General features: G+C 33.2%; 1 protein-coding gene across 1 annotated transcript; it reads left to right on the forward strand.

Moving 5' to 3' along the window:
• The first annotated feature begins 7,951 nt into the window (after positions 1-7,951).
• Positions 7,952-22,292, forward strand: LOC137402185 (uncharacterized). Its single transcript, XM_068088667.1, has 16 exons — positions 7,952-8,091; positions 8,592-8,699; positions 9,088-9,187; positions 9,368-9,503; positions 11,272-11,411; positions 11,980-12,146; positions 12,759-12,874; positions 13,928-14,072; positions 14,522-14,637; positions 16,279-16,465; positions 17,063-17,181; positions 17,560-17,752; positions 17,977-18,107; positions 19,448-19,628; positions 20,973-21,091; positions 21,577-22,292. Exons 1-16 carry the CDS (start codon positions 8,029-8,031, stop codon positions 21,743-21,745), a joined length of 2,190 nt encoding a protein of 729 aa, XP_067944768.1. The 5' UTR covers positions 7,952-8,028; the 3' UTR covers positions 21,746-22,292.
• The last annotated feature ends 1,011 nt before the right edge of the window (positions 22,293-23,303 follow it).

Here is a 23,303-nt window from a genome sequence, read left to right on the forward strand (position 1 = left end):
ATTATGCTGTTCTTGATTCTATATACAGTAACTAGCTGTGCTACCCGGAGTTGCCCAGGTAATAAAAAAGTCTGGACAGAAAATTGATTTGTATTTAACATAATTATAACAACATTTGCCATTCTAACTTTCAAACTACATATCATGAGAAAAGTGTTTTGTTTTATAAACAATGAGAAATAGTGAGAGTTGCTCACTATTAGCTTGCGCGCTATCAGCCAGTACATTTAAAAATGTGAGCAAACAGCTTCTCGTGACATTATGATATGACCCGCGTCGTACGCAAATCTGTTGGGTATTTGCTCTCATATACTGATTTATATTGGCAAGGTATCAATTCAATTTGTGTGGTCCGGTGGATAGCACGTCAGTCTGGGAAATGGTGGAGTTCGAGATCGAATCTTTTTTGTTACGGAATCTTTATCCTAAGATTTTAAGATCTACAGCCGAAATGCGTACACACATACTTTGAGAAACATATACAGTAATAAAAGGTGTTCGCTTCTCCGTCTGTCTGAAGCCACTTTTAGAGGTTAATATAAATTATTCTTCTTGCAGAATTTGAACTTGTGACATTCAGCTTAGCAGCCCAACACTTATACCAGGGCTAATCTTCCATCTTCCAGTATTTCAGAATAATTGCTAACATACTTATTATCTATGTTTCATCGACACACCTAATGATCTCTCATTATACACAAAACTAGTACGATAACAAAAAAATAAAAAATTGTAGTATCAAGCGTGTTTCATGACTACAAACTTGTCTCTCATGTTTAAGATCTGCAAATTTTTTTCAAGGGGTTTCTAACTATTCAATCCCCAGTCTATGGTATCAAATAACTTTCAATTTCTTAAAACATTCTCTTCAGATTCTGCTTGGATATGAAAGGTAAGAAACTAAATGATGAATAAGTCTGTGCAAGCTCCTATTCTATAGCGTATCAGACACTGTCAGCAGGTGCTTGCATGAATAAGTTAGTTTACATAATTGACAGTTGGTGTGATTGATAAGTACTCAAACTTAACCAGCAAGTATTCGAATACCTATTAAATGTGTTCTGTCCAATTTGAAGTCAAACAACGAAGAGAACTGCCATATGATCTACATGTAGGTACGTATTCTCCATAGAAGAATATTTTTACTAAACTAAACTTTACTTTGGTAATTCATAAACATTAAAGTAGAACACAACTCTTGTGAAATGAGGGGCCTTCACAAGGGTCGAAGAATAATGTAGAAACCTTTTCAAACACACCTATGAGCGTTGGTGGTGAATTCCATATGTTTTTACTGTGTGCTCGTTGCGTTGGCCCGCTGCGTTGGCCCGTTGCGTTGGCCCGTTGCGTTGGCCCGTTGCATTGTATATTTAAATTCAAATAAGTCAGCCGATTTCAGAGCTAGTTAATTGGACGCCTTAGTACTGGAAACAGTTAATTTAAAACCCTTAGTACTGGAAACAGTGTTTACTACAGAACAATGTTATTAAACAAAGGTTGTTTAAAGGAGACAAAGGTCAGTAAATTTAATGTATATATTTTTGATGTAATACCTTTTATTTGCTGTAAAGATACATGTTTCAACAAAAGTAATATTGGCAATTGGAAGACTTTCAATGGAAAGGTTAGGCAGCCACCAGTATTAGTTCCATGACTTTTATATTGTATACTGTGTGCTATTTTACGTTATTGTGTTGTCCAGATTATGTTTTATTCATTAATTAGTATTATGTAACATTTTCGCCTAGTTTATGTGAAGTTATGTTTTACAGACTTCACGGTAGTCTAAATATAACAGAGACTAGCAGTGAAACATTCCTTCTTCAAGCAACCCCAAGTAACTATAAGCGGGACGTAAAAGTCTCCACAAATAATACAAGAGAACTTGAGGAGACTTTATTTATGGTGGAAAGCTTGGGAGAAGCAATTGCCCTATTGATGGTGCACGATAAAAAAGAGACTGCAGACGTATAAAGAATGTTTATTGTTTTGTGTTTTAAGTTTAAATGCCTAAGTTTGTAGTGTCTGAAGTTAGTATACATTTTGTAATTACTATGAATCTTTTTTAATTGTTTTGTAAAAAAAAATTATTTTGATAGAAACTTGATTATATTTCACACGCTTACAAGGCTCACTAAAAATAATGCTAAAATTTGAATTTGTCAAAAACGCGAAAAGTTGAACTAATCCCACCAACAAAAAATGTTTAAGGACGCATATTTTCAGTACCCAGCAGAACACGCTTGCCCTGAGTGTTGGCGTCATATCCTCACATACTATTCTTTGCGCAGCGGTTGGTTAAATTGGTATTCAGTTTAGAGTGACAGCTGTGTACCCAGAGTCGCCAAACTAGTAGAGCCTTGCATACGGCTTTCTCTTCAGCTGAAACTGATGTCCCTGCAGCATGAAAAACTTTGCAGGCAGAAGCACAAAATAAACTTACAAGTTAGATTGAGTATTCTTTAATGTTGTGTTTATATTTAAAAAACTTGATATTGCGAATATTGTTTTATCTTATATTTTGATATTGTAAATAATATGGATCAATTTGTGTAGCCACCTAGACCCGTGCCACTTTCGAATGTTTATCAGCAATACAAACTATTAAATTCTCGACATCACATACTTTCGCTCGTTGGTTAATACGCTGATTGTTGAGTTGTTGATTTTCGTGGCCAAAGTTTTTTCCTTTCAGTATAATAACTGTTAAAGTCCGCATTTGTTACAGATGTTACAGTAGTGTGTTCGATATGATTTGGCATGTCATGTAAAGTGTATACCACTGCCTACTTCTAAATTCCCAGATCGCTTTGCAAGGAGACAATGTGAAAGCCATTGATTTGCCGGATCTACACGTGTGACACAACAAAGTGTGTTTAGGATTTCCGGAAAATCTACTAAAGGTCCACCTCAAACCATTGTGTAAATTTGAATTTAAACTCAATTTAAGCATGCATAAGTAAACCATCATGTCACTAATTAAGCACTGACACATTCAAGTGACAGCTTATTTACATCCCGAAAATTTCTCTGTGTCTCATTCAAAACTGAAATTACACTGGCTTGTAGCCAGCTCTTGACAATGAGCTCTAGTTTAGTATAAGCCTTCTGAGCGCTTTCACAAGTTCATGTGATTGGTCTTCAGAGCATCTTTGCAGGTATGTTTACCAAACTCATGCACTTTTATGTTTCATTAACATAGATTTTATTTTGATACATGATTGTTGCATTATTATTTTTATGATTTAGTACTAGTTTGTCAGATATACAATTGCTACTATAGTTCTTGTGTCTGGCTGAAGCAGCCAAAGGAGGTTGAGAAAAAGTATTGCAAAGATTTTGTCTTTGCAGTATACTGATTAGCCGGCTGACGCTCTAAAACCTTCAGCAATCGACAATCATCGTTGGTTTTGGAATAACGGTGCAGATATTGTAGTTATTACAACTGACAATGTCTCACTATACATGAGACTGCTGAGGTGCTAGTACAAAGATAAAAACTTGCTCCCTCTGCTAAGTGATACTTGAATTTTAAGACTAAAACATGTTTAGTAATTTGTTTATTGTTAAGGAAAGTTAACAATAAACAATAAAATTATTGCAGAGGTTAAAGTTAGGCAGGTCTTTGTTTAATATTCTGGTCCAAAAAACAACTGACAGCAAGTTTAGGAATTTAGCTGTCAGTAGCAGCGCCTGTCAACATAGGTATGTAATTACATGCCACAATCATATGGCATACACTAATAATAGATGTTAGATGGTTGAGATGGAGAGTAACTTATATTTTGTGTCAGCAAACTCTACATTTAGATTGATAGTTTAAAAACTTTGATAGTCAGTTTTTAACATTTGGATGAAAGAAAAATCAATTTAACTATTTTTAAAGCTTTTTAGCAGCCATCAATGCTTTAAAAACATAAGTTCAAGTTGTCTGTTAGATACGCTCGGAGTATGTGTGAAGAACATATTTTATTGGCTACGAGCATGTGTTGAATAATTGTCTAGGTCTACACATGCTCGTAAGCTTGAACTTACCCTTTTTATTCTGCCTTTAGCAAAATCTGATTTTGCCTCCATTTCACTCTTTTGAAATAAAGACAAATTTTTTAGCATTTGTAGGACAATCTTGTCATACAGAATGAGTTTTTTTCTGCGAAATTCTATGAACATTAAATATTGGCCAGATCTCAGTCTATGTTGTTACTACTGTTACTCAGTCTATGTTGTTACTACTGTTACTCAGTCTATGTTGTTACTACTGTTACTCAGTCTACGTTGTTACTACTGTTACTCAGTCTATGTTGTTACTACTGTTACTCAGTCTATGTTGTTACTACTGTTACTCAGTCTACGTTGTTACTACTGTTACTCAGTCTACGTTGTTACTACTGTTACTCAGTCTATGTTGTTACTACTGTTACTCAGTCTATGTTGTTACTACTGTTACTCAGTCTATGTTGTTACTACTGTTACTCAGTCTATGTTGTTACTACTGTTACTCAGTCTATGTTGTTACTACTGTTACTCAGTCTACGTTGTTACTACTGTTACTCAGTCTATGTTGTTACTACTGTTACTCAGTCTATGTTGTTACTACTGTGCAATGGACCATACTGGAGCTCACTGCATTCTATTTGATTATAAAACCACTGGAATTATGTTATAACTGTGAATTGTACAAAACTCCAATTGAAATTTTAGGCACACACCACTGTTTCAGATTTGCTGCGAGCAATATTATTATCTTTCATTTAACTAACAAACTTAGCTTTTTGTGACAATCGTTTAGATTATTTATGACTTTATCTAAAATAAACAGTCAAGCTTCTAACAATGTTCATTAGCTGGTTTGTGAGGCCAGATCAAAGGATCAGCTGAGAGTGTGCAAGTTTTCAACATTTCACCATAAGGGACATTCGAATTAACAAATGCTATGATTCACAACAGCTAGTCATAAATATCTCACCTACTTAAACAGGGGGGCAAAGCGTCCTAGTGTTTGGAGGAAATCTCCTAACAATTGGCACAATCAAACTAATTAAACAAATAAAGTGAATATCAACTAACGAGAACTCTATTCATTGTCACCATCCATACATCCTAACCAGATAGTAAAACAGGCTCACACCTGAACACAACCTTAACTAGATAAAAATATCAGTTATTGACATCAGAGATAAAAATTGTAACGTCAGTAGAAAACCTAAAAAACCACCAGCCACTGTTACTTTTGTTAAGCCTCTCTTACCATGACTAATATATATGGAATGTATGTTATGACTCATTGTTTTCGCAAAGTTTTCATTGAGGATGCAAACTGTAGCTTTGGACTGAATATTAATTTATTAGAAAGCTTCTACAATTTTTTGAAGTCATTTTTTAAAGAATCCTTTTTTTAGAGTAAAATTGTTGTTGTAAAAATTTTTACTTTTTCCAATGCAATGGATACATCCTGCAAGAGTTAATTTATTCGTGATGCAAATGGGTTGATAGAAAGTTGATCGAAATGCTTTTTCTCGCTTTTGACAAAGAGCGTAAATACAGAATTATTTAACTACTGCTTGTATATACATGTATAAGCTTTCAACGCATGGTAGTTTATAAAACATTAGAAGTGTGATTTGCGCTGCCTGAGATTTATTTCCTTTTTGATGAGGTAGCCCAGAGCACATTGCAATGCCCTGTACTGCTTTTTACTGGTAGCAATCTATGACTGGGTTGATTGAGGGAAATTGTGTTTTTGAGTTTTTAACCAATTGGATGTTTAAAAGACTGTTTTTCAGGAACCAGATCAAGTTTGTAAACTAAATGTGTTTAGTGATCTCGTGGAAGGCACATTACACATCTGTGTGAAGTTTGGACAACGCCTGGTGTGAATTTAAAAGCAATCGTAAATCAGCACCACTTCTACACTCACACTGCATTACTAGTTAAAGCAATGTGAGAGTAGAACAAACTGAGCGATACCTAGCATTGCTCAAATGGCGCAGATAAAATATGACTCAACTGAGTCCAATGTAAGATTATATTATATTCAAAAACTCTCATCACCTTTCATATACTAATAGTTAAGTGATTTCAAAAAAGGTGCTTATCAATAACAGCATTAAAAGGTGTGTTATAGCAAAGCTGTAAAAAACTGATCTCGCAGTTAAAGTTAACAGAACTAGCTGCATGCATAATTCTTATAAGGTGTCACGTTTATGCGTATGTAAATTTGTTATAAGCTTAGGATTTACACGCGAAACTCTTTGAAATTCAAACTTTCTACTGAACTTGTTTAGCAGAGTGTTTGTTCACCAGCAACATCTTAATACAGCTTTATGTTTGTACTAAATCTAGTCATATTTTTAAATTTTCCAAGCTTTACATTTTATTAAGTTATGCTATAGAAATCTCTGTATATTTTAAGCAAAACGTACTAACCAAAGAGATTTCAGTGTTTAATTGTCTGGTATGTAATTTGAAAAGTTAGATTTTCAAAACTTACAAATGTGATAAACATGCTTAAAGTGTAAATATCTTTTAGCACATTTTATTAATAAAAAGATTAACGTGTATACTGAAGTTCTGAATTACAAACTTTGATATATTTTATATGTAGGTCTAAGTTAAACAAATCAGGTACAATTGTTGTGCTAACCAAATTTTGGAATTCAAGTGCGTGTAACGGTTTGTGAACTAACAAAATGTCTGGTCGTTTTTAGTTGTTTGCCTGTACATTGGTTGATTACAAGAGCTCATCGCCCAATAATTTTAGTAGTTTTTTTTACTATCAAACAAATTGCTCTATAGTTAAGCAAAATATTTATGTTTCTTTGCACAGTATGAATCCTTCATTACAAACATTCATTAGATCTTTTTACAAGAAAGCGGCAAAAATAGGTATTTTGCAATTTACAAATCTAAATACAATGATGTATCCTTAAAAACTGTTTATTTAGCCAAAGTTGTTTAAAAAACTTTCTACTATTTCTAAATTGCCTTTGTAAAAAGCAGTTTTATTAAGTCAATTGTTAGGGCATTATTTTCAGTAGCGCAGTCAATATTGCTCAAACTTTTTAGATAGTAGCCGTTCATATCTCTTAATTCCTTTTTTCATATTTTTTGTCTTAGCTATACAGTTGCAGACATTCATGCGTGGGACAAACATCCTACCACAGAGAGTGATTTGGTGTAACCAGATTAAAATTTATGTCATTTCTAAGAAGCTAAGCTCGTGATTTATTTAATGTCAGAAAATTTTGAACTGAGAAATAAGACAGGAGCATTGATATGCCATAACATTATTTATGAACAATCTTACCAATGGCAAGGGGTGGCTAGCAAGGGGTGGATACAAAAATGTGTTATGTTAGACTGAAACCCACATGTGAGTACTATATTTAAGGGGTTTTTTAAGAGTTGGAGGTCAGTTCTTTTTTGTTGGAAAGCAAAAGGTTACTATTTTGCTAAAAAAAACATATTGGCATACATATAAACATTAATGAAATATCATGTTTAATAAATAAAAGTTAATGAAAACACTAATAAAATAATTTTTATGCATTAATAAAATAGCTTTTTATTTATTGGTTTATTTTTTGGTGGTACTATTTGTAAAATATTTGTTCTATCAAAATCATTATGGACTGACTTATAAAACTATACATATATATTTTCTCTCAAAGATAAAAAACTGGTTTTAAAACAAGTTTTGACACAAAACTAAACCAGCACGGCAGAAGTTTTAATACTAGCTGCAATATATCAAAGTTAATACCATACTATCATTTTTACACAGAAAATGGTACTTTGATGTATATTGGTTGATCCACTCCTTGCTTCCTAATTTGTAAAGTGTTCATTATCATTGGATTGTTGTAGTGCACGTTTATCCACTCCTAAAGCGTTGTAAAGGTATTTAAGGAGTGAGCTGATTGAATATTCTTCAATCGAAGATCGACGAGCGACGAGTTCGAATCGCGGTCTTACGTTTCGACTTCCTTGCACGTCTGGTAGTCTACCTTTGCTTAAACTGACTGCAAAATGGCACATTCTCAGTTTGCTGTACTAATTTTAGTGAGTGGATTTCTGCTCAGTGATGTTCAGGTATGTTAATAAATTATCTCAAACTTTTTTTTAGGCTACAATCAGGGCAGCAAATAATCAATATAAATTTTTTGATGATTGAATTTTAGAGAAATATTCTTATAATCCACAACTGCTATTTTAATTTAAGTTGCGGTATCGCTGTTTTCTATTACTTGGTTACCGCATGAGTGTTCTGATACAATAAAAAATCAACATCCAAAGTGCGGCAAAACTTTTAACAAACTTCATTAAACGCATTAACTTAATTTAACAATCGTTAACTCAAAAATACTACTATAATATTTTTTTACTAAAAATTCTTTAAAGCCCAGCAAAACTCTGAGCTATTATCAAACCAAATTTAAAGTTACCATAGACATGTAACTTCAGGTCATGTGAATACATAAATTCATGTAGTACCTTCTACCATTTTACTTAGTTGTAGGTAAGTGGAGCAAATAATAGCGTTTTTTTAACAGTTCATTTGTTTAGTATGATTATCCTTATGTGTTTTATAGGGGCATGGAAGGTTAGTAGACCCACCCTCAAGAAATGCCATGTGGAAATATGGATTTCCCAACAAACCTAACTTCAACCTCAATGAGCTTAACTGCGGAGGATCAAAGGTCAGTATGTTTACCACTGATTTTTAGTTTACAAAAGTGCTCCCAGGAGATGCATGTGGAAAATGAACTTTCTTTGATTATGATGACTTTTGTATGTAAGTGTTTTTTCAAAGTTGTTTTGTTCTCCCACCTGACCTACTTTTTAAATTATTTAGTGAAATTTGTCTACTTTATAAGTAATATATACATCAGGGATTATAAGGTTTAAGTAGCTGCTGTAGTCAGTATTAATAATGGCTTTTTAAACAATATTTTACCTGTTCAGTGTTTTTATATTTCTATTATTTGTTAAAAGTACCAAAAAGCAAAGTACTGTACTTCAGGTTAGAAGTAGTAACTCTTCATCACAGCTTCATAGATCTATTATTCTCAATGCATCACTTTTTAGAATCATTGGGAAGTGCAAGGAGGTAAATGTGGACTCTGTGGAGATCCCTACCAAGGACCTAGAAAACATGAAGCTGGCTATATCGGAGGCTATGCCAATGGTAATTTTGGAAAGAAATTATAGCTTAGGTCATCAATAAAAAATTCGTATCACTCACCTTCTCTGGTTTTTTCAGTTCTTTCTCTAATTCGTTCAGCAAAAAGTTTACTTTGTTATAAGATCAAAAAGTAACATGGATCTTCTGATTGAAAGCATGTCAAACTCTTTTTCTGTTTTATAGGTATCATTGGTCGAGTGTACAAAGAAGGACAATTCATTGATGTGAGAGTTGACATCACAGCAAACCACTTTGGTTGGTTTGAGTTCAGCCTTTGTCCTAGTAATGGTGCTCCAGTCACTCAACAGTGTTTCAATCAGTGAGTAAAACTAAAATAACATGGCTAAGTAGTGATTCTTACCATTGTTCTACGTAAATCTAGAACATATAGTATAGTAAAAAAATACTATTTTTTGCTTGCTTGTGCATAGAGGGTCTTAAATGATATTATAACAAGTACACATAGTTCTTATGTAAAGTTTTAGAAAAGCTAATCCACTAGAGACAATTTAGAAGTAACAGTTAATCAAGAGATTTTATCACTTCATTACGAGCTCTGAAGTATGTCTTGTTACCGAATGGAACTAAAGCCTTTCATTAGTGGTGATGACTCACATTTTAGCTTCTTATGAAGCCAAGCTCATAATCATATGCGACTTACACATTTAACTCCAGTAATAAGATTATGGTTTTTGCATTGAATTTTTTTCATGCAATTTTTGAGGCGCGAAGGTTTATTAATTTTCAGTCCAAGTCTTAATAGTAATTACTATTTAAAAGCTTCTGTAAAAACTAGTGACACAAGTCCTGATAGATTGCCATTTGGTTAAACTCTGTGAAACTTAAGTAAAGCCAAACAGATGTGCTGCAACGTCATTAAAAAAGATGTCACATATTGTAGTTATAAATTGAAACCATAACCAAGAAGCTGATGTTTTTAAATTGTGTCATTCACATGTAGCTTCAAAAACAATGATGAAATCTACATGACACGTGCTTTATTAAATTTGTGCAGAATCCAATTTTAGACTGCAATTAGCTTGGTTGAAACACCCACTTCTATGTTCGTTAGTGTATATTTTATTATGCATAACCTCAACAAAGAGCATATGTAGGCTATTAGTCTAAAACAACTGACTCGCAGAAAACAGGGTGAGATTCTATTCCTAAAATAAGCCACTGGTGGTGACTGGAATGTCATCCAATCTCAAATTGCTCTTTTCAACTGGGCATGTCTCCAATTGTTGAGGTTTCTTTTGCCACTGCACTCAGACATGTCTAGCCAAGATCAAAGCAACAACATTTGTGTAACAACATTCTCAAAACACACACCCTCTGCTTGCAGTAATCTAATCAGAGATCAAATTCAGTCATCTCAGAAATAACTACAGCCCCCCCTCTGTTACATCTATTCTTGGACTGCATTTAGAAAGGAATATTTCAAATCTAGCTGTATATGCTTTCCATTTAAAAATATTGCAAGCTCCGACTCTGGCTGTCCATTGCATTGCAAAACATCTTCAGGTGGAATAATAACTATCTGCCCAATTATTACAAATTGCAGCAGTACAGTTCATTAGTACGAGCTTTATGATGTTAGTGTGTCATATTTTGACAGACGAGCAGACACAACTGTTTTTATAGTAGAGATTGTACAGATCCTTTTTCAAAAATTTAATAAACTTTTTTAAACTAGTTAAGTTACGCATTTTTCTAAAAAGCAGCCAAAGTGGTAGTAATACACGTTGAATAAACTATTAACAAGCAATTTATAGAATTTTTAACCTTGTAATAGAACTGTTTAAAAATTTACAAAACTGATAGTTTTAAAAATATTTTATAAAAGCAATCATATGTACCATAAAGCTTATTATGAGGTTTATTCAGCTAATAACGCAATTAATAACAAATTAAGTAAAATTCAATAAGTGTAGGATGTAACCTTTAGACTAATCCAAATTCTATAGAAGTTTAAAGTTTTTGCTCCCTACTCATTCAACACAACACATGCAAAAACTTTTTATTATACTGCTAATAAAAGTTCTATCATATTTTCTATAAAGCAGTTTAAAATGTGATTGTTTTAGATACAAACTAGCTGACGCCAGTGGAAATACAAGACACCGGTTGAGGCTTACTGGCTACAAAGGCACAGTTCATTTTCAGCTAAGGCTTCCAGCCAACTTAGTCTGTTCTCAGTGCGTCATTCAATGGTTCTGGTTTGCAGGTAATTTTTAATTGTTCTGTCAACACACATAGTACCTGCTAGTGATAGTCACAGCCTAAATTAGAGAAAGCTTGCTTGGTTTTATTATAAGATTAGTGTTGCAACAGAGTTATTGACCTTACCAGAGGTAGCTTTATGATTATGCAAAACCATTATCCAAATATATGAGCGTTGTCAGCTTATTTTATAACAGTAGTAATTGCATTTCTATGAAATTTGGCATCTTATGAGTATTTATCATGTGAAATACTTGAGCACAATTTTCTGCATATGAAATATTACCGTTACTATTTTGACTCACGTTTCTAGTTTACTGTTATTAGAGTGTATTTTAGCGCTAATGGTTTTTTTTTTATAAATTATTGTTTTTAAAGCTATATTTACTTTATGTATGTTTTTAAGTTGATGCTGACACCAGTCACAGCTACCATGCATTTTAATTGATTTATGATAAAGTTTTCCTTTAAATTTTAAACATAAAATCAGTCTATAACTTCTGTAGGAAATGGATCTTTGCAGAGTTAGCCCTAAATTAATATTAATTCATTTGGTGGCTATTTACACACAGGAAACAGCAGAGACAGAATTCCACAAGAGACGTTTGTGAACTGCGCTGACGTAGTTATCACAAGGAGAGATGGAACTTTGGGTCAGGGTCTGGTTATGCCGGAAATTTTACCACAAGCATATCAACCAATACCTGAAGCCAACCACACTTTGGGTCAAGGTCAAGTGGTAAGAACATGCTAATTTTATTTTTTATGATACTTGAAAGTTGAAATGCTTAGAAATTAAAGTTAAGTATTGCATGTGTACAGTCATGCGCAAGAGTATGGAGCCACCGAGAATAATCTATATGTAGCTTCTTTAAAAAGCTTTTAGTAAAAATATTTATGCCTAACACTGCTCAGTAATGCAAAATTCAGATTATTTTTTCTAACTGCTAGATAACTAGATAACTGCTAAAAACTGCTAGATAAGATTAAAAGATAGAAAAGATTCTGAGCGTTAAAATATTGCCGAGTGTTTGTGTTCTTGTTCCTTTTTAAAAAAAATTATTGCTAGTTTTATATGTTTCAGAAAAACTAGTTTATTGTAAGTTGTCTCATAATTTTGCACATAACGGTACTTTTCATTTCAAGCCTAAAGACCTTTGCTGAAAGACTGATGCAATTGAAACAAACTTTTGTACAGATATTTTTTGTCCACAAATCTCAGGCGACCATTTATTGGTAGCTGTACAAATATACTCAATTGCTCAAACAAAGGAAGACATTAAATTGACATCCTACTCTACGTCTGCATGAATTCATATGCATACATTGTGTTTACTACTGAATATCTCAGATTGGACTGGAAGGAGAGTGGGACTGTTCAGTACCTCCACCATACAATGGTCCTAAAGAAAGAGTCTACAAAGAATGGTGCCTTGAGAACTGTCTCTATGCTCTTCCTGATCAAAGGTAACTTTTGAAACTTTTCCTCTTGCAACATTAACCTTTAAATGACCTCTAAACATTAACCTAAAAAATTACTTTCTATTCTCTAAAAAGCATACTTTTACTTTTGTTACGAAGACTTGTAGTTTAAACCCCGGTGGCTGCAGACATGTTTCTACAAAGACCAGTGGTTCAAACTCTATTGATTGAAGATACTTTGTTAAACTATTAGTTCTAGCTGAGTGTCATTCTTGTTGAGAAGACTTTGTTGTCATTAAACTCAGAGACACCAGTTCTAACTGTTGAGACTTGACACAGTTTACCTTCGATATTTTTTTCAGCGGCTAAAAAACTGATAGCTTTTTTGTTTAATATGCGACTTGACAAAATTAAATTTAATGACAACTCTTTAAAGTAACCCAAAAATTCGTTGAAAGTTTGCAAACCATATTTTTAACAACAGAAAATTGTTTCTTAGTCAGCAATTTTGCAGCTATTATTTTTAATTCGAAAAGTCAGGCAGACAGGTGTATGTATCGCGACTAGTTAAAGTAGTAGTTTACGTTCCTGTTTATAACCTGGTATAGAAAACCTTACACAACAGTGAAAAGCAAAACCAATCCAGCTACTTCTTATTCAGCTAACTTTCTAGCTTTGTCTACTACCATGATACAGTCGGAGCTCTTAGTTACCTCCCTTCAAATTATAGGACAATCAGTACCCTGGAAATGTTTTGCCTCATGAGAGATTGTCAGGTGTACCAATAAAGACCAAACTATAAATATATGCGCAGTTGCTCAAAAATGTTGAAAGATGGTCGTTTTATGCAGGTGTTAGAAAGTAAAGCTAGTAACTGCAATGTTATGCGTTTAAATGCACTAAGATTCAATGTTTTCCAACCTCTGACCATGGATTCAGACTAACAGTGGAATGGACACAACTCCTTATATAGTACATATTTTGCCGCAGATCTTTGTTTTACTACTCACGGCGAAGCTAGTATTAGCTTTTCTACCAATTATGATTAACATTTAGAATAAAATAGCATAACTTTAACATTTGGCTTGTTCTACGTAGGAGTTGCCCAGTGGAAACTTGCAGATGCCACAGAACAGACAGGAGGCTAAATCCAGATGAAGAAAGACAACTACTCGGTATCACAGACGAGTATCCAGAAATAGGAAATAACAGGCAGGGTAGTCAGTCACCTACAGATAGCACTGTAAGTCTAAAACATTTTAAAATTTATAACAAAGAATATTTGTATGAACTAGTAATTTTCCCTTTTTCAGTTTGTCATAATTCTAATTCCTTTTTGTATAAAATATCTGACAATGTGCATAGAGAGCTAAAAACATTTACTGTAATGGGTTAGTTTGCCCCTATATGATAACACTAATAAAAAACTATAAACGTTGCAATTTTTTTCATTGGACTATTGAAAATTAAAAATTTGTTTATATATGAGAAAAAACTGCACCAATATTGGTACTACTTTCACATTTACAATTTCTGCGTGGTATTTTGCTGCTTATCAAAAATTTGAATATTTACAAACAATCCAAGACATAAATCTTTTGCTATACATTATTTGTATATTTCGTTATTCATTTTCTTTCTTTTTCATGTCTAGGCTTTAGTTAGAGATAATTCTGTCTATTTATGTTGTAGAGAGACAGAGGGAACCTAGAAGGTACTTGGGAGTGTAGAGTTGTCCACCCATTCAACCACGATGACTTCTATGAATGGTGCATCGTTCACTGCATTGAAGCTCTTCCCCATGAAAGGTAAAGACACACTTCACCCACATAGACACCGCATACTAGAGTTGAATATCAAAGCTCAGCCTACCTTTGATTGAGTAATGTAACAATGCTTGGCATGCTGTCATGCGCTTTGGTAGTAACAATGCTTACCACACTGCATTTGAGCAGGTTTTGCAAAGGTACTTAGCATGTTGTCATAGGGCCTGGTTGGCTAACAATGCTCTTCATGATGTCACACATTCAGATTTAGGTTAGATTTGGTGTTTAGGTGACAGAGGCCAGCGCTGACATAGCAAATTAATTCTAGTGTTATATTGTTAATCAATATTGCAATGCTGTCATGCTCTAGATTTATAAATAATAAAAAACTAGCTGTCATCTAACATAGGCATCGCGTCACACCAGCTTTTATACTTGCTATCGGAGGGTTATATACTCATATGAGTCAACTAGCATCTGGGAAAAAAGTTTCATCGAGTTTTTTCCATACCATATTGTATTGTGTAAAAGAGGTGGGAACAATTTAACACAGTGATGTACACCAGTGCCACATAATCTTTCTCTAGTCATTGCATTTAGGTTTAGTAGCCATACATACTTTAGCTGTGTGGTCTGCTTGAATATTATACTCATGTGAAAAAGTTATTTTCAATGTTTCTACTTCAATTGCTTCAGAGTGTTATCAGCGTGTAACTGGCTGTAATTACAAAATATTCTATGTAATAATTTATGGTTTAAACTAACCTAACTGGTAAGGACTTTAGTTCAAACATAGTTGTGCTACTTGTGCAGAATCAAAATCAAAAGGATTATTTTTGTTAACTAACATTTCATGGCAGATTTTATTACTAGACCAATTAATTTAAATTTAGTAGACTTAGGATAGCTCAATTTATTGCAGTTTCTGTTCAAAAAAAAGGTTTAATTAAATTTTACAGTCTATAAGTAAAAATATTATTGGGTGTATCAAATCACGAGCGCTATTGTTATTCTTCTTGTATGGTTAAACTAAAAAATAAATGATTTGCAAAAATTTAACCTTGATTAGTTAAACTTAGACCAGGTGCTACTTGCATGTAAACTAAAATATATTATCTAATTTTTCCATATAAATTTTCCTTTTTGAGTTTTGCAAACTCTCTCTGTTTTAACAAATCATTTTACTTGTCATTGACACAGGCTTTATTGCAGACTGTGTTTTACAGTCACTTCATTATCTATTACACTTTTTGGCAGGCAGTCATGAACAACCTACTTTAAATTTTAGCCTGTTTTACAAGGCAACTTCATCCTATATCATTAATTTATCTATACCAAGCAAACTCACTTTTGAACAATTGTCAAACTTCTATCAGATACAAAAGATGTCTTAAGTTTTTGTCATTTTTTCTTGATCATTTGTAGTGCGGATGTTTTTAGCAAATGAAATTCCTCTCAAAATAAATATTTAAAAGTTAATGAATTTCTAAGCATAAGTAAAATAGCTTGTTCTTCATGAGTCGAGCTAAAAAATGGTGAATATTACTTGTTCTAGTACAAGCAATTTTTAACATTTCACATGTTTCTAGCAGTATAGGAAAAATAGGCAGTCAAATATCATGATATTCGCAAATGTACATACATAATAACTCCACTATCATGTATGCACTGATTTCATTCTAGAGATTGCCCGAACTCACACTGTGAATGCTGGCGGACGGATAGAAACTTAGGCAAAGAAGAAGAGTCTCGACAGCTGCAGCCTATTCCTCAGGCTCGTCAAAACACTGGATCCAATACTGCCCCTTCTAACTCAGCAAACAGTAACGACATAGACTGGAAGAGAGAATCTCAAATTAGATATCAGCCTGTGAGTAATGATTTCTTTTTTAGCTAATTTGGTAGATTCAGCGATTATATTTATTCTAGCTGTAGTCAGTTTGAATATCACATGCATGTGCAATTTTTATTTTCAATGATTTTGTTTTAATAATTTTATAACTTCATTGGTATGTAACTTGCTATTATCATAAAATTCAATATGTTAAATTACTATTCAAACTAACTTAACTCTGTCAGTGGTCTATGTTAGCCATTGCTATTTGATGAAGTTTGTTTACTTACGTGTAAGCTTTAAGACATGTTTGGTCAAAAATATTAATTTTTAGAAGTATCTACTCTATAAAATATTTTATCTAAACTTTGCAGGTTATCTGCTGATTCTACAAAATAATGTTTTCAGACTCAAAATTTGACTACATCAAATGCATAGCAGTTAAAATGATCGTTTGCTTTGATTTTGATTACAAATTTTATGTAATTTTTGTAGAGAGACAATTTTACTACATTTGGTTATGTAATAACAGTGTTTATCTTTAAATATCTTATGTTTACCAGTTCAGCAAGATTTTCATAATTTTATGTCACTAGAACCCGATGTGAGCAAATCTTTTTATTTTTTACATAGAATGGACTAGAAGGAAGGTGGGAGTGTGATGTGGTGTCTCCCTACAACACCATTGCAAAAAGACTTCATTACTATCAATGGTGCATACAAAACTGCATCAACGCAGCTCCAAGTGACAGGTAGGAACAACTCCAAAATTCGTTGCAGCTTTTGATTTTGTGTCAGACAATCTGCTTACACGTAAAATTATAACTGGTTTTTATTAGTTTATCTTTTTAAACCTTTTCTATAAAAAGGTTTAAAGATTAAGTTTGTATGTGCTGATTAGAAAAGTTGCAAAATTTACCAAAGTTATTAAATAAAATTAATTTTTGTCACAACAAAGCTAGCTTGCTTGCAAACTGTATTTAGCCTAAACTATTTGTTAATGAACAAGTATTATATTGCTTATAAAGTTTTTCAACGTTTTAGCTAAGCAGAAGTAATCTTGTTCGTCATGAAAAATGACATTTCAAAAAGCACCTGCAAAGCTTGTCATTTGTCTAATATTATTTCAGGTTTTGTCCAGAGGACATGTGTGACTGCTATAGAACTGATGTAAGGCAAAGTAAAGAAGAGATAAGAGCTCAGCTAGAAGGAGGAGTTGTGCAACCTCCACGGACAGCTGATAGCGAGAGTCGTGGCATTCCGCCTGCTTTGGAGAGCATCATTGCCTATAATAATGATATCGCCTCTGATGACGGGCAACTTGTAAGTTTGTCAAATACTTGAAACTTGAAAATATTTTTTTTTAATTTCAAATGTAAGAGTAATATTTTCTAATTGTTATTAATTTGTGAGTGATGTATATTTAATCATGAATGTTTAAAACCATAATCTTTAGAAAATACTAAATTAAACATGCTAATGTAACCTTGAAAAAATACAAAATTTGTCAGCATTACTTTTCTTATCGTATTATTTTAAAATTACAGCCAGCACTGCAAGGAGAGTGGGACTGTGAAGTCGTGTTTCGAATACAGCAAGAAACCGGAGCTGAAAAAAAGAGAAGAGAACTCCATGAATGGTGTTTGGATATGTGTATTCGACCTCAACCCAATGACAGGTTAATATAACTTCACAGATCTTTCTAGTACAGTAACTGGATTTTAAACAAAAAAGTGGTTAGAACAGCTTTTATATAACTAGTTATTTGTTTAACTATTTCGTGCCATTCTAGTAGTTACTTAGCAGAGAGGATACTTGAGACTAAAGGTAGAGCCACACGAGACAAAATTCTCACGAATTCGGCAAAACTTGGACGAAACGATTCGGACGAATGGACATTTGGACGAATTCGTCCATTCTTGGTTGCGCACGATGAACAAATCCTGAATGGAACGAAACGTCAGAAATTCCTACGAATCGTTGTTTGATTGGTCGGTTGAAAAGGTTAGTCGAATGTTGAAGGTCGATAGCAGGAGCAAATGATTGAAACGGAATCGGCTTCAATTTATCACCGCGTTCTGATTGGCTAGTTGAAAATTAGTTTTGTACGAATCCGTGGTGGGGAAACTCCGTGTGGCAGGTCAGAAATTTCGTACGAATGGAATTTCCCAGATTAGTTGAAATTACACGATACGTGTGGCCCCACCTTTACACTAATCAAGCAAAAGGAATTTTTAAACCTGAGCCACAAATTTAATCTTAAATTCAACAATAAATTTTCTTCTTTATTCTTGTCATACACTTCTAATACATCAAGGCAGTACTGACTACACCTAGTGCATTTTAAATACATCTTTGTTAACTAAAAATGTATTGTTAGATTTTCTTATCGTTGTATTCAAACTCATGTAACAAAACCGTGTGTAATTAAACTAAACATTAGTCTAAATAAATAGCCTTTAACTCTTTAGTAAAATACATTAAAACTAGTTGTCAAGTTTGCATTCACAACTTGTTCAATAATAATTGTTGTTATATAACCATCATGTAAATATGTTTTGTTATTAAAAACATCAAAACTGAACTGCTTGACTAAAGACAACTTTTGAAAAAATGTTTGTTGTTTGCTCACAGTTACTTGTGCAAATACTAGCTAGTAGATGTAGTTATAGCTTTTTTAATTTTTTAAGGAATTCGTGTTTGGGAAATTTAGTGTACAGTTTATGGGCAAAAAGTTTTCAGCAACTTTTTTGCTTTCGAGTTATCCTTCTTAGCGACAGAACAACTCCAAAGATCAATTGCAAATGCTGTCTAAAAATGCCGCAACTTTTAGACAACACTTTTGTTTTTTAAAACAAGTATAAAATTTATCATTTTACTTAAACATTAAAATTACTTTAATTTGCCATCTTTTTTGTTCCATAGTTCTGTGATTTTTAAAATTAATATAGATAAAGCATGTTTAGTAAGGTGAGTCAGCAGTAATTATTAAACGTAAAACTACTTGGTGGTTGATAGGTACTGCCCTCAGACCCACTGCAGATGCTATAGAACTGATGTTCAACAATCAGATGCTGAGAATCGACGACAACTACAAACAGGTGTGTCCGTACAAGGAATTATTCACGCTGAAAGCGGAGAAGAAGGCTCACTCGCAAATGATCAGAACACACCATATGTAGGAGGTGGTGGGAATCAGGTGAGTGAGCCTCAAGCTAAGTTATTCATGTTTTAGAATTTAAGCATTAATGGCATCCTAGTCGAGACGACAAAAATTTGAAACATCAGGTTTGGGTTTAATTCACAGAAATGGCCTTTGGTGGTGATAGGGATAGAAACCAGTTTTAAATTAATCTCTCTTTGTCTCTTTTTTTCTCTCTCTCTCTATCTCTCCTTTCTCTCTCTCTCTCTCTCTCTCTCTCTCTCTCTCTCTCTCTCTCTCTCTCTCTCTCTCTCTATCTCTCCTTTCTCTCCTCTCTCTCTCCCTCTCTCTCTCCTTTCTCTATCTCCCTCTCTCTCTCCTTTCTCTCTCTATCTCTCTCTCTTGCTCTCTCTCTCTCTCTCTCTATCTCTCTCTTGCTCTCTCTCTCTCCTTTCTCTCTCTATCTCTCTCTTGCTCTCTCTCTCTCTCCTTTCTCTCTCTATCTCTCTCTCTTTATCTCTCTCTCTCTATCTCTCTCTATCTCTCTCTATCTCTCTCTTTATCTCTCTCTCTCTATCTCTCTCTCTCTATCTCTCTCTCTCTATCTCTCTCTATCTCTCTCTTTATCTCTCTCTCTCTATCTCTCTCTATCTCGCTCTCTATTCTTCCTCTTTCTCTTCCTCTCTTCCTTTACCTCATTTTTTTTCCTCTCTATTTCTCTCTATTTTCCTTTTCTCTCTCACTTTCTCTCTCTTTTTTCTCTCCTATGCTCTGTATTTCTCTCTCTCATTCAGATAATTGCTTTAAAAATGCTGTCAGAAGAAACCCTTATAGACCTTTTACATACTTTTGCCTTTTTAACTTGCTTCTATTATTCCATGTCTGCTCACTTTTTGCAAATGTCATGTTTACAAGAAATACGATTGTTAATACGCAGGTGTTGACAAAAGTTAAAAACTCAATTCTGAGTGAAAATACTTTAAAAAAATTTTGTAATATAGAGTGTATTTTATAGTATAGCTAAATAGAACCCATCAAGCAGATGGTTGTGGTATTATTTCGATTAACTTTATTTAAGGAAAATTTCAAGTGGTCAGGCGTCAGCCAACTTACGGAGAGTTTGACAGAGTTCTGTTATGGCCAGAAACTGTATGACTAACTAATAACTTAATATATGGCTATAGACAATTTTTGTAGGGTTGGTTTAAAAAGTTAAAGCAGCAGCGCAGGAGCTACTATTACAATTATAACATCTTTCAAATATTCATCAGTTATTAGTTTTAACTAAGACGAAGTAGTTTTTAAATTACTTTTCAAGCAATAAAATTTTAATAATGTGCACAACAGTAACTAAACTAGGACCTCAATGAAAGCGTGTTTAAAACTGTGATATGTTATTAGGAGCCGAGTGAGGAGCAATATACATGCGAGGCTGTAGCTCCATTCCACACAGGTGATCAGGGAAGAGAAACTCTTAGATTCTGCTATGACAGCTGTGTCTTAGAGATTGCCTCTCAAAGGTAAGACAACTTGTAAATTAATAGGTTTAGCTAGGGTTAGCTAGCTTTGCTGTCGATATTTATGCAAATATTTTTTTACTATTTTTGCCAATCTGATAGTCTTACAGTACACTTTGCATTACTACAGTTAACAAAGAACTTTAAAAAGAAAACCCAAATCCGAAAAAATTACTGTTTGATGAAAATAGATTTTTACCAGCACTTCTAATTATGTTTTAGGCATTTTTAAAATGATTATTTTATATGTATATAAACACCACTCCACAACAAATCAGCTACAGATGCGTTTGCAAATTTTGCTTTCAAAAAATTGGAGTTTGGCTACTGTAGAAGCTAAAAATATTTTGTTATCTCAATGTTTTATTATCTCTAACGGATTTAGAAATTTATGTATATTTTGACAACAAACCACTTCTGACATATCTCAATCTCATTTGTACTCAATAAGGGATTACTTACTAAAGGAAATCCTTCTTTTGTTTCAGACACTGTCCAGAGTCTCATTGTCTCTGTTACGAGACAAGCAACCCAAATAACCGACTACAATCAGCTGAGTCAGCTAGACCAACACAACGCTCAAACTTTTCAAACAACATGAGAAACAACTTGCAACAACAGCGTCAACGCAGGAATCGTCGTTCCTTATATCGCTAGAAACAAATTGCTCTAAACTAGCAAAAGAGTAAGTAGAGAGCAACAAAGATACAAATTTAAAACAGCCATCTCAAGAAATTCAAAAGTTTTCATGAAGTTTAATCTTTTCCCTTAAAGATTTATAATGCTTATGTGTCTATCTGATCTGTTTTTCTTTTTAAAATAGTAGTAAAATGACTAAAAGTATATTATAACTTGACTGGAAGTACCATACTAAACCAACACGCTACTATCTTTATAAATCTGTTTATTGGTTATTTCAATATTTTTGCCCGTATTGATTAAGTGTTGATATAATATTTATAAGTTTTGTTTAACGATGCCCAATTAGGTGAGTGAATGTTTTTATATACATGTAATATATTTTGTAAATGTATAGACCAATGATAGCAGTTAAGATCTTTACTCGTACTTTTAGCCCTTTTTGTGCCAACAAGCTTTCCGGTAGATGAAACAGTTCAAGCCCTTGTAAGAGCAATTGTTTGCAGAATTCATGTATATTTTTATAGTATAGTATTTATACAAAATAAAATATTTGTGTTTAATATTTTGTTGTAGTTGCAGTTACTAATTGAGAAAACTTTACTGTTGAACTAAATTGCTCACTCTCAGAAATTAACACAATGAGTGAAATCCAGTTTGGAGCTTTTCGAAAAATGTTTTCTACTGTAATTTAAAAACTAGCTCAGTGTTCTTAGCTTGACACCAGTTTTAGCATAAATTATAAAGCAAACTATATTGTAAAAAGTTTTGGTTTGTGTTATCTCGTTCATAGTTGTAAGTATTAAATATAGACAGAGAATACATGTCATAGATTTCTGACTATGAATAGGGTAAACCGTAAAAGTTGATTTTGTCAGGAAACCTTTAACCTTCTTGATGCAACAAAAAGATTTTTATTGCATTTTGATCTATAAATAATCTATTTTTAACATGTGTGAAAGTTAAAAAATCAATACAATTGTAATCGTAATTATTGGACCGCTTAAAATAAGCTCGTTATTTATTATTAATTCATAATGTGTTAATATTTATTAGATGAATGATTGCAATTTGAACATCAATAGAAAGCTAAGAATGTTTTCAAAATAGCTAAATATTAACTAATAACTGTCTTCTGCACATGTCAAAAAGTCCAACTCAAATTAAGTTTATATTTGTTGACCAAATTAGCTAAATTTAACTTTTTTCATACATGTAACTATGAAAGTAAATTTGTGGTCTTTGGATTGTTAGTAGCCACTTAATATTTAACTGGCCAGCCCTTATTGTCAATCAAATAATCGAATAAAATGGTACCGTAGTGTATTAATAATATTTTTAGAATACTTGTGCTGGCAAACCAAGTGTCTGCAATACTATCTTCTCAAATATCTATAACATATACATGTATGGTCTGAAGCAATAAAGAAAGTGCTTTTGTCATAAATGAAAATGAGCATAAAAAAGATTGCCAGTTGATGCCATAATTACTATCACCACTGTGGTTCGTAATTTTGTTCTTAGGGACAAACAATTATTGGCAAATATAGTTAGTATACCAGTTATACCATAGTTA

This window comes from Watersipora subatra, chromosome 8 (assembly GCF_963576615.1).
Source record: "Watersipora subatra chromosome 8, tzWatSuba1.1, whole genome shotgun sequence".
In the NCBI taxonomy this organism is placed as follows: domain Eukaryota; kingdom Metazoa; phylum Bryozoa; class Gymnolaemata; order Cheilostomatida; family Watersiporidae; genus Watersipora; species Watersipora subatra.

What these genes read in the sequence shown, in the direction of transcription:
- LOC137402185 (XM_068088667.1), top strand. Translation starts at nt 8,029, where the DNA reads ATGGCACATTCTCAGTTTGCTGTACTAATTTTAGTGAGTGGATTTCTG. An exon ending in ACTCAACAGTGTTTCAATCA is followed by an intron (nt 9,504 to 11,271) that starts GTGAGTAAAACT and finishes TGATTGTTTTAG; the next exon opens with ATACAAACTAGCTGACGCCA. An exon ending in TAGGAGGTGGTGGGAATCAG is followed by an intron (nt 19,629 to 20,972) that starts GTGAGTGAGCCT and finishes ATATGTTATTAG; the next exon opens with GAGCCGAGTGAGGAGCAATA.